This window comes from Calidris pugnax, unplaced genomic scaffold (genome assembly GCF_001431845.1).
Source record: "Calidris pugnax isolate Ruff unplaced genomic scaffold, ASM143184v1 scaffold41, whole genome shotgun sequence".
NCBI classification, from domain to species: Eukaryota; Metazoa; Chordata; class Aves; order Charadriiformes; family Scolopacidae; genus Calidris; species Calidris pugnax.
Window position 1 is genome coordinate 244,499 of NW_015094509.1, and position 12,264 is coordinate 256,762.

The following is a 12,264-nucleotide window of genomic DNA, read 5'->3' on the forward strand; positions in this document are numbered from 1 at the left end:
CCGGCGGGGTTGCGGCCGCGGCTCCTGCTCGCAGCCCCTCTCCCTCTTATGAGCGGCGAGAAGGAGGAGCGGCAGCGAGGGACGCCAGGAGGAGCATTTCTCTCCCGGGGTTTATGAATGGCACTGACATGGAGGAAATACCGTTTCAGAAAGTCAAGACCAAGAGGAAGAAGTGCTGCCACTGCTGCTGCTCCCCTCCGGCTGCCGCGGCGGCGGCGGGAGCGGGAGCCGGGCTCGGGGACCCCCCTTCCTTGCTGCTGCTGGACGCCATCGCCTGCGAGGACGAGTTTGACTGCAAGGAGCTGGAGGCTCTCTTCCAGAGCTACAACCTGAAGCTGGAGCAGACGTCCACCCTCAAGGCGCTGGTCGTCCTCATTGTGCTCACCGCCAGCCTGGCCCTCGTGGAGCTGCTATCCGGCCCCAGCCTGACCATCTCCAAAGGCTCGCACCCGGTGCACTGCATCATCTTCCTCTCCCTCTTCATCGTCACCAATGTCAAGTACCTGCAGGTCACCCAGCTGCAGCAGATCGTCAAGCTCACCCTGCTTTTCAGCTTCACCTTCTCGTTCCTTTGCTGCCCCTTCTCGCTCGGCGCCTACGGCATGGAGCCCCCCAGCGCTCCCGAGCAGGGCATGTGGCAGCTCATGCTGGTCACCTTCGTCTCCTACTCGCTGCTTCCCGTCCGGACCCTGCTGGCCATCGTCTTCGGGCTGGTGGTGTCCGTGTCCCACCTCATCGTCACCGCCACCTCCGTCACTTCCAAGCGGCAGCGGCTTTGGAGGACGGTGAGCGAGGGCCGGGCCCGGGCACCGCAGCGCAGCCGGCGGGCGGGGGATGGCGGGGGGAGAGCGGCGGGGACCGCATGCCGACCCCCCGGGCTCCGGGCGGAGGGCTGGGGGGGGTGCCCGGTGCGTCCCCGGCGAGGAAGGGCGAGGACGCGCCGATGCTTCAGACGGCGTCTGTAGTTCCGGAAAGTTTTCGGGAGGCGGGGGGGGACAGGGCGGCTCCCGGGCCCCTCGGCTTTGTCTCTCGAAGGGAAAACCCGGGGGGAGGGTCGGGGAGCCAGCGCTGGGGCGGGTGGAGGGGCACCTCAGGCACGGTCAGTGCGAACCCGGGGTGTATTAAATGACAGCGCCGAGTACAAACTCGGCATAGACACTGAGCTGCGTGTGCTGACACCGCTGCCCTGGAGCTGATCCGTCTCCTGCCCGTCTGGCTCAGCCCTGGAGCCTTCGTGCCCGTAGCCCATCTCAGGGCGCCTCTGCAGCAACGATCTGAAATAGGTGGGACACTCAGAGGGGAGGAAACCCCCTCGCTGTTCCGGCAGCGATGGAGGCATTCACCCTTCAGTTTCCCCGGGGCGGCTGCTGCCCCCCCCCCTCACCTCCACAGACACTACCTGCTGTGTGAGTGAGCTTCCCAGCGGTTCCCTTTTCCCTCTGAATTAAGTCAGCAAAACCTCCCCCTGCAGCAAGCATCTTTGGAAACGTGCTGCTGCACTCTCCCCCCCCCCCACCCGAGTAGCTATTTATAGCCCTGCAGGGCTTTCTCCGGCTGCCGCGGCCCGATGGGCTGCGCTGCCCGGGGGAGGAGGAGCGGGAGATGCGCGGGTGGGAGACGCTGGGGCTGGGAGCCGGGGTTTGCTGCGTGGGACTCCGTTCTGTGGTGCCTCTGAACCACTGGGAAAGGGAAATTGAAAAATGTTTGTGCCCTTTCTCGTATTGCAGTGATTATGTCTGCCCACAGGGGGAGCACACGGTTTCTGCGGTCTAGGTTGCTGTTAAACAACAATTTGATGCGTAATTTAAGTACTTCATGCGTTACTTCTGCTGAATCCTGGTATTATTCTCCATGGCTGTGTCAGGCTGGGTTGCGATGCTAGGATAGACGCGGTTGGCGTGGGCATAAACGCTGCCATAGACAGAACTGTACATCTTTGTGCCCAGAACTGTGAATTCCTTATTCCTCCTTACATGCTCACACAGATGCACACACCCCGGTGTGACACACATGCACGTAATGGCGATACACATGAATCATCCAAAGAGTGGGGTTACTGAAACAAACAGGATTATTCATGGCTTCATGCTGCTGAGCTGGTGGACAAAATAAATTGTATATTTTGAAGGGGAAGAGAGAGATAAGCTGAGCTTTATGATTTACCCAGATAATCTGCTGGTCTATTTTTAAATGTATGATTTAGAGTTTCCGTGAGAGGGAAAGCTGATGAAATGCAGGAGCACTGAGAGAAGCCTTCCTTAAAAGCATCCAAAAGGATGCTAAAACCACTAGAATGTTTCTCTTTGAGTAGGACTGAAGATAGTGATTTATACTGGAGTACCAAATAATCCTTATGGGAGTCCAGGCTATCCTGGCTGCCCTGACACACAGGCAGATTTTCCTTGATGCCAAATTGCAGCTCAGCGTGGCACCTGCTGTTCTAGATGAACAACATAAAGAAGCTGACAATAAAGTGTGCTCACTAAATTATCTAACCAAGGGCTTAAATGTGGAACATTTCAAAGAGAGGAAATCTGCTAATTTACTTTCTTCACACTAGTTTAACCCAGTTATTGAACAGGCGAGAAGCTGGCTTAAAATTACTTAGAAATAGTTGACTAACAGCTGGTGTAGCACACGCATGTTTCTTCTTCATCACTCTTTTCCCCCCTACCAAAGTAATTTCAGTAATTTGTATGCAGTCCCCAGAGCAGTACGCTTTGCAGATAACAGGAGGCAAAAACCAGCTCTGAGTCAAACAAAATAGCTGATCTGTGAACCTGTGTCACACAGAAGTGCACATTGGTTTGTCACATATTTGCAAGCAAGATGTCTTCTAATTTGAAGTCTATCTCTTCTGTGTGGGACACACAGAGAAGTTGTTTTTTTTGCTTTTCCAAAGAACAATTTCACAATGGTTGGAAATTTAAAGCTATGTAAAAGCGGCATCATCTGAATTTTATTTCCTGGCCTGAGAGCAGCGCAGCCTTTTTTGTAAAGGCTAGAATGGATGCTGGCTTGCTGTCTGGATCTGCTTCCCAGCCCACGGCTTTTATCATGATCGTCCCAGTGCTAGTGCTTGTAGAAACAGCATGCAGCCAGCCTGCCAAGGAAGCTGGACGACTTTTTGCAGAGCTGCAATAGCATGAATGGCTGTGTTCTTTCTCCCAACCCCTTGCTCCGTAGCCCCAAGCAAATGTGTGAATTTAAATCTTTAAATAGAAATCTGATGTGTATAGAAATGTAGAAGCACCTGCACCAACCACTGAGGCCAGTGTTCTGTTAAAGAAGCCTTTGATTTTTGGGTGATTCAGGCAGGGAACCAGTTTTATTTTTGTTTAGCCGAGGTTTAATAAAGCGCAGATCTAGCAACTTCCATTGAAGTTAAACAGGGAAGTTAAGTTGTCAGCAAGACCAAGAACTCATGTTATTTCAAGTTCAACCAATTAAAAAAAGTCATAGACAAAGTCAAAAAAGGCATAGCCAAGTTGAGGGGTTTGTTCTGAATTGGGCTTTTGGATGCAAGTCTTCCATTTCACACTGAGGAATCACTATATACAAAGCTTTGAATGCCAAAAGCCCCACTGACTTCAGTAGTGCTGAATCAGACCCTGGGTGCGTCCCATGGCGTGATTATAATTTGCACTCATATAAATGTACAAACACTTCACCATATTAAAATCAATAGATCAGCTCATTATGGGAGAAGTTTGTTATGAGATCTACACAGTAAAGCACATTTCATTTGCAAGTGGTAGTTTTCTAACAGCACAGTGTTGTCTGTGTGTAGTCTGTGGAGATTACAGGCTCCTTTCTTCTAGCTGTCTTCGGCATTAGATGTCATGTCATGGCATGTCATAGTTGAGACAGAGGTATGCGTAAAAGCAGGAGGAGAGGAGGAACACAAGTGCAGGGAGGCAAAGAGAGCCTCTTGAGCTTCATCTTTTTACTCGGTATCTGATTTCTCATCCAATGAAACATTCCAATCTGCTAATCTGTCCTGCGCATTTCTTAAGAGATATGTAGTCATAGATAATATATGTACATTTAAGTAAGTGAAATATTAAAAATATGCAAAGTATTTGTGGACAACCTTGAGCCATTTGGAATAAGTTCATGGCAAAAGTCATGTTGACTTTACAGTTGGTTTTGCATGTCTTACTAGACACTGTGTTAGGGATGGAAATAGTGTAGATAGCCAATAGTATATTGGTCATGTTAGTTGGACTCTCACTTACTTTAGAGCCATGGAAGAAAATGCTTATGCCACATAATGTGACAAGGTATACACAGGCGTCTGCACCTACAAATGGCGTTTTAACAGCCTGGACTCTAGTCTTTTTTTATTATTATTATTATTATTATTCCCCCTCCCCACCTACAGCTTCCAGATACACCTTAGGTGTTTCAGAGCACTTGCAGAAATACAGAACCCTGCTGCAAGGAGCTTAGTCTCGTTTCTGTTGTGATGCAGTGAGTGGGTGTTAGAGACATTAAGGGCCAGATGGGGTGAGAAAGGCAAAGGCTGCTCACAAAAATTACTTGGTAGCATGTGCACAGTTCCATGGCTTACTGTTAAATAACCTTTTTTGTCCCTCTAAATATTTTTGTCCCCTTGTTTGGTGTTTTTTTTTTATGTATGCTTATTTCCAGAGAATTCAAAAGCAAATCATGCACTAATGAAGTGCCCTCACACATCACAGAAATCTTTGTGAAAGAGCAAATGTTTTGTGAAAACCAAAGTTCCAACATTAGTAACAGAACAGAAGAAAGAAAGGTGCTATCGTAAATTAGTGAAAAAAAATATATTTTCTTTTCAGCAGTGGGGTGAAATAAATGTAGTATTTTTTGGCTGTATTTAAAACTGGTTTTGTGCATGTAGTTATTTATTTGTATGATTAGCCCTCTTATTGATTAACAAGTATCAAAATTTTAGTGGGGAATGGGTAAGCTATGAAAAAGTGTAACATGGACAAACTGGTAACAGTTATTTTAAGTTATTTATTTAATTATTACAATTTTATTTTATCTTAACTCTTCACAGGTTAGTGTGATAGTCTGGACTATTACAAGGAATTATCGTTATAGTGCTAAAGTTTATCTTATTTTGCTAGTGTTTAAAATGTAATTAATGAACACATCACTGACAGAACTGTTAATCTCCACCCCTTTGTCTCTCACACAGCCCTGGCAGCCTAATAAAAAGGGGTTGCAAATCAAAGACAGCTCAGCTCCATTGTCATCATTATTCAGTGCAAAGCTCAAGTTTTCTCCTTCATGCATATAAAGTACTGCTGAGGGACTGTACTAATTCATTCTCTGTGGTGCTTTTTAAATATTAGTATCAGAAATATCTCTAGTATTGCAAGCATATCTATGCACTAATAATCTGTTTGAATTCACTGTTTTCCTCTTCTCCAAAGATTGAGAACACTGTTCTTAGAGATTGTCAATACCTGTGTGTAAGTCTTAACTTTAGGTTGACATGTACTCCATATTAAAAGATTGGTAAAACTTTTTTTTTTATCCTAGCTAAAGTGGGATTTTAATCTTCAATTGTGGCACGGGGATTGACAGATACTGGCCACACTCCTTTAACCCAGAGGTTGAAGTATAGGATTTTCTATGGATTGTAGAGCTCAGTGTCTTTTTCCATATGGAGATTGATACACTCTTGGCTTCTTGAGACTGCAAACTGCTGGCACTGCTACTTTTAACGGGTTTCCAAGCAATAACAGCATGCTGATGTTTCTGCACGCTTGAGAAACAACAAGCTTTTGGGAGACTGGGAAATCATACAGACTTGGAGAAATAGTAAATACCAAATAATTTATCCGATAAGTTTAGTTGTTTTTCTCCTTAACAGCCTAGTGATAATGCAGCTTCCCTCCCATGAATGTCACCCTATTCACAAATTTATAAGAATTTGGGTTTTTTGGTAGCAGTTCTTTGCCGTGATTTGTCTTTTGCAATCAGTTTGCAATGATATGGCACCTGTGGCTCATGTATTACTGTTCATATTGCAATAACACCACGGGTCTCCAATACCACCGTGATGGACCAGATGCCTGTTAGCTAATCAAGTGAACAAATGCATGCCAAAAGGACAGGTTTTCTCCTTGACTTCACCTCTGTACAGAACTCCCATTCTGTACTTTCCATTTGGGAAAAAACTTCCTATGCAAATGTACATTGAATTTGCTAATGGTTAGCTCTGACTGCCTTGTCTAACATCTCTTAACGCATCTTAATCTTGTTATGCTCAAAATCTTGTTTACAGTGAAAGAGGAAATAAATCTTATATAAAGCTAGGAATTTATTTTTTAAATGTAATTGAGATCTTAACTGGCTAATCAAAGAACCATTAATAGGCTGGATCCCATTGTTACCAAAGAAAAAGAAGGGTTCTATGCAGAAAATGTTGTACTAATAATAAAGCAGCTAACATTGTTATACACTCATTTAGTTTCTACTCTTTTTCCTTGATGTTTTGCTCACCTTTCCCCTGCTTTTCCCAGTCTTAAGGCTGGTGGCTTCATTCTGCTGGTGGCGTTACCTGTACTGGCAGCGTCTGGAGTCAGTCACTGGAAGGAAGGGGATGTTCATGTTAATGATTTCTTGCTCGAGAGTCCACCTGGGGACATTTTTATAAGCTTACTAATGTGCATTTCTCTTTCTTTGTTGATCTACAGCTCTATGTTGCATCCAAGTTTACTGCATATATTTTCTTTTATGTATGTTAGATACCTGTTCTTTGTTCTCTTTGTTGCTATTAAACCTAGTTTTGTCCATCTTTATGTCCACAAATTTTTAACTGACCACTGATGAGTCTTTTTTATAGCTTATGGGTGTTGTCTTCACTACCAAGCCTATGCCCCATCTTTTGCAATTCCATACCTATACTCTTCTACACCATCTTTCATGTCCCCACTTCTCAAGGCCTATGCTATGTTTCCATAGGCTGGTCCTAAAACTGTTGCGCTAGCATACAAAAATAATTAAAAGTAACACAAATTAGCTACAGACATCTGGTCAATTGTAAAAAAATGCTGTTATGTCTAAAGCAGATAAAAAAAAGGCTTTTGACACTGTCTCCCATAACATTAGGAAACTGAGGAAGCGTGGGCTAGACAAGGGGGCAGTGAGGTGGACTGAGAGCTGGCTGTGTGACAGAACCCAGAGGGTTCTGATTAATGGAGCAGGGTCAACTTGGAGCCCTGTAACCATTGGTGTCCCCCGGCATCAATACTCAGTCCAGTCTTGTCCAACATATTCATCAATGACCTGGACGAGGGGACAGAGTGTATCCTCAGCAAGTTCGCTGATGATACCAAACTGGGAGGGCTGGCTGACACTCCAGAGGGCTGTGCTGCCATCCATTGTGACCTGGACAGGCTGGAGAGCTGGGCAGAGAAGAACCTCATGAGGTTCAACAAGGGCAAGTGTAGGGTTCTGCACCTGGAGAGGAAAAACCCCAGGCACCAATATAGGCTAGGGGTGGACCTGCTGGAAAGCAGTTCTGAGGAGGAGGATCTGGGGGTCCTGGTGGACAGTAAACTCTCCATGAGCTAGCAATGTGTCCTTGTGGCCAAGAGGCCAATGGAGTCCTGGGCTGCGTAGGGAAGAGTGTGGCCAGGAGGTGGAGGGAGGTCATTCTCCCCCTCTGCTCTGCACTGGGGAGGCCACAACTGGAATCCTGCCTCCAGTTCTGGGCTCCCCAGTTCAAGAGAGACAGGGAACTGCTGGAGAGAGTCCAGCGTAGGGTAACAGAGATGATGGAGGGATTGGAGCATCTCCCTGATGAGGAAAGGCTGAGAGAGCTGGGGCTCTTGAGCCTGGAGAAGAGAAGGCTGAGGGGAGACCTTCTGAATGCTGACAAGGCTCTAAAGGGTGGGTTGAAGGAGGATGGAGCCGGACTCTTCTCAGTGGTTCCCAATGACAGAACGAGGGGTAACGGGCACAAGCTGGACCATGGGAAGTTCCACTCCAATGTGAGGAAGAACTTGTTTGGGGTGAGGGTGGCAGAGCCCTGGCAGAGGCTGCCCAGGGAGGGTGTGGAGTCCCCTTCTCTGGAGATCTTCAAGCCCCACCTGGATGCTCCTGAGCGATGTGCTCTGGAGAACGCTGCTTTAGCAGGGGAGTTGGACTGGATGGTCTCTAGAGGTCCCTTCCAACTCTGACAGTTCCCTGATTCCATGAAAGTCCAAGGAGGTCAAAAAAGGTGTAGCCTGAGAAAATAAGCTTTTAGTCCAGAGCAAGTCTGATACGCTTTGCAGAGGTCTTGCAAAATTGGAACAAAACTTATGGCTTTCTGTATAGCATTGGCAATACAGTAATAGCATTGGCAATACAGTTTTACAGGTACAGTATTATAGGCACAGTATTACAGGCCTACATGATTGCAGTCCTTGTTAATATATATGTGGTTTAGACTATCTCCATGTGTCTTATTATTGCTTTTGTTTTAATGCTAATGAAGTGGGCCAAATGGTGGCTTCATTTATAAAATCATAAAATTTTATTGTCTAGACCCTGGTTAGTTGCAACGTACTGATTTTAATGTCAGCAATTAGGGACCATGTTTAATTTACATACTTACTGTGTGGAAAAGGAGGTTTCATATGTGTTTGTGCAGCTCTGAGCTCAGGGGCTCCCAATTTGTGTTTCAAGATCTTTGAGGCTTCTATGAGATAAATTATTGAGGGCCTGCCTGCCTGCCTTCCTTCCTTCCTTCCTTCCTTCCTTCCTTCCTTCCTGAACATGTAATTTTGGATATATTCAGTGCTAAACTCATATGAAAAAAATTTTTTTTTTTGACCCGGTTATTCTTATAGTGCATGGTGTGCTACACAGAACCAGTGTAATACAACATCTAGATAGTGCAGGTTTCACTTTCTTCTGCTTTAAACACAGCCCTGAATGTCTGCATGTCTATATAAGATGTCCTTACTAAATACAGCAGAAGTTTTCTTTCTAGCTTTTTCTCATTCTGACACTTTAGATGCATTGCATTCTTACATGCTGAATTCTGCTGTTGCCATTTCAGAAAACATCAGCTAGCGTAAAAAAAATGTTTTATGTCTCTCATAGTTAGTTATTGTCTTATACTTTCTTAGATTCAAAAGCCCATATACTCCTGCCTTTCCTACAGGAATAAAGTAGTACAAAACATAATTAAATGTGGATGGCACATATGGAAAGAGCGAGATGAGCCAGAACAACATTGTTCCTTGTTTCTTGTAAGCTCTTTGTTGTGCCAATATGGAATAATTGTTAGAAAATCTTTTGTGAGTGTGGCAAAGGGATGGCATGGTTTCATGCAGGTTTCATGTTCTGATTAATTCATAATATGGTCTAAGAAAATTTCATCTCTGACTTAAAATGTTCATGGTTTACAACTCCTGAACATTACTGACAGGAAGAAGTCTGGCAGTATTAACTCCTACAAGACCCTTGCTGTTGGGAAGGGGAGGAAATAGTGCAAGTGGAAGAGGTTGGTTCAAGCTTTGGGTCTGAGCTGTCTTTGGCTTGCTATGATGGATGGGTCTGAGAGACCACCAAAGCGTATAATGTAACCCAGATGTTTTGTTTAAAAATTTCTGAAGCACATGATTTCCTTTCTTACTTCTTTTCTTTGGGAAACTTCATGGAAGAAATAGTCTTTGCTTCAAATTTTTAAGATATGTACCTGGAGGAATTTTAGGAAACAAGATAGTTACTAGTCTGTCCACCTGTTTGTTCTGTATTTGGAATAACCAAAGACAATAGCATTACCTTTCATTTACTTGAGTGTAATCTGGGCAAAGCACTGCCCTTCAATGGATGTTAATATAAAATGAATTTTAATTCACATAAACGTATAATGCATATAATACAGGAATATTTGTTCTGTATGAACTTTCCACGTGATCTCCTGAAGAAATAAATTCACCAAGCACATTATATATACAGAAAGGCTGTTTTCTCCAGCAGGATTTGAAATAGTGAAAAAACCCAGAAATGTGGATCTACTGTTGCTCCAAGGTAGGCGATAAAGTGTGACAAATCTGTAAGAAATATAGTTAATTCTTTATTTGTGGTTCAAGAATAACAGATGTCCTTTGTCATCCAGAGATACATGTTGCAAAAAATCATCTAAGTGTGGCTAATATGAAAAACGTTATAGAACAATATTCCAGCATAACACCACCTTTCAGATGTTTGTTCTGGAGTGAGGTGTTTGTTATTGGGTTCAGTAACAAGGGGTTGTGCATCTTCCTACACAACTTTATAGAAGTAAACATAATTAACTATTCTTTACAGTGGTTAGCACATAAAATTAAGGGGTGCTTATAGGTAACCCAACAGTTTTTCTTTTTGTATAGGTTGCTCATTCATACACTACAATAGCAGAGAAATATTTTTCAATTTCTATAAATCTGCTTATGATTCTCTCTTAGAAGATGAAAGTAATTATTCACCCACACAAAATTAGGAAATGAAATAATACTAATAAACACAATTGTAAAAGAGATGTGCATAAAATAAATCCTTAATATGAAGTATCAACAGCCTGAAAAAGAATATTGTGCTTGAGCAGAACTTGTGAAATTCATAGAATCATAGAATTGTTCAGGTTGGAAAAGACCCTTGGGATCATTGAGTCCAACCATCAACCCCACTCTACAAAGTTCTCCCCTACATCATATCCCCCAACACCACATCTAAATGACTCTTAAAGATATCCAGGGTTGGTGACTCAACCACCTCCCTGGGCAGCCTATTCCAGTGTCTGACCACTCTTTCTGTGAAGAATTGTTTCCTAATGTCTAGTCTAAACCTACCCTGTTGGAGCTTGAAGCTGTTCCCTCTCGTTCTATAGCTAATGACCTGTGAGAAGAGACCAGCACCAACCTCTCTATAATGTCCTTTCAAGTAGTTGTAGAGAGTGATGAGGTCTCCCCTCAGCCTCCTCTTCCTCACACTAAACAGCCCCAACTCCCTCAGCCGCTCCTCATACGATTTGTTTTCCAGCCCCCTCACCAGCTTCGTTGCCCTCCTCTGCACTTGCTCCAGCACCTCGATATCTCTCTTGTATTGAGGTGCCCAAAAGTGGACATAATACTCGAGGTGTGGCCTCACCAGTGCTGAGTACAGGGGGACAGTCACCTCCCTACTTCTGCTGGTCACACTATTTCTAATCCAAGCCAGGATGCCATTGGCTTTCTTGCCCACCTGGGCACACGGCCGGCTCATATTCAGCCGCTTGTCAATTAGAACCCCCAGGTCCTTTTCTGCCAGGCAGCTCCAGCCACACTTCCCCAAGTCTGAACGTATGCATGGGGTTGTTGTTAAGGCCAAGTGCAGGACCTGGCACTTGGCCTTGTTGAACCTCATACCATTAACATTGGTCCATTGATCCAATCTATCCAAGTCTCTCTGTAGAGCCTCCCTATCCTCATACAGATCAACATGCCCACTTAACTTGGTGTCATCTGAGAACTTACTGATGACAGTCCCTGTCAGGTTTTTGCTGACCACTGCGGTTCTTGGTGCAGTGACCTCTATTGAACTTCCCCCAAAAGAGAGCATCAACCAGGTACAAAAGAGGGAACATTCTCCTGGAGTGGGGATGACTTCAGAAACGAGGTTGATCTTTTCTAATTTCCCTAAGGGTACACAACACTGAATCCCAGGACTTCATCAGTCTTGTCGGTTAGTGAGCCTACAGTCATGAACCTTTGTCCCAAATCTCAATGGTATTGTTGGCAAAAGTCCCATTTCTCCAGAATGATGATATACTGAAGAACTAAGCTTGGCTACTGTCCTTCTGTTGGGCAAAAAATATAATGCCTAAACTAGGGAGAAATTTTATTTCTTACAAAATGTCTTACTTGTCCCTGAAGTTGTCTTTTGAAGTTTACTTATAGTCACCGGTCCTCTGTGAAGGTAAGGATTTGACACATATATAATGAATTATATAACATTCTCAAAGAAATTTTCTTTACAGGGAGATATCAGGTGCTATCTTGGTTTCTTTTCCCATGTGTATCATAATTGCTGCCATTCCACTAAAAAAAAAAGAAAAAAAGAAAGGACTGAAAAAAAGAAAAATCAAAGACTTATAACTACTTTTTACAAGACAGTTGAAAACCTTTTTCTAAAGTTGTAGTTAAAAAAAAAGAAAGCCTAAAGCTCATATATAATGCACTGCTGAGTTACAGTAACCTTACTGTGCACAGTTCTAAATGTAGGTGTTTTTATTCAGTTGCACAAACCTTGGAA

At 44.1% G+C, this 12,264-nt stretch overlaps 1 protein-coding gene across 1 annotated transcript in view; it reads left to right on the top strand.

Moving 5' to 3' along the window:
• Positions 1-103: 103 nt before the first annotated feature.
• Positions 104-12,264, top strand: part of ADCY1 (adenylate cyclase 1 (brain)) — a 156,576-nt gene continuing 144,415 nt past the window's right edge. Inside the window, exon 1 of the mRNA XM_014965252.1 lies at positions 104-785. Within this exon, the coding sequence (XP_014820738.1) occupies positions 114-785 (672 nt within the window). The 5' untranslated portion in view covers positions 104-113. The remainder of the gene's footprint in view (positions 786-12,264) is intronic.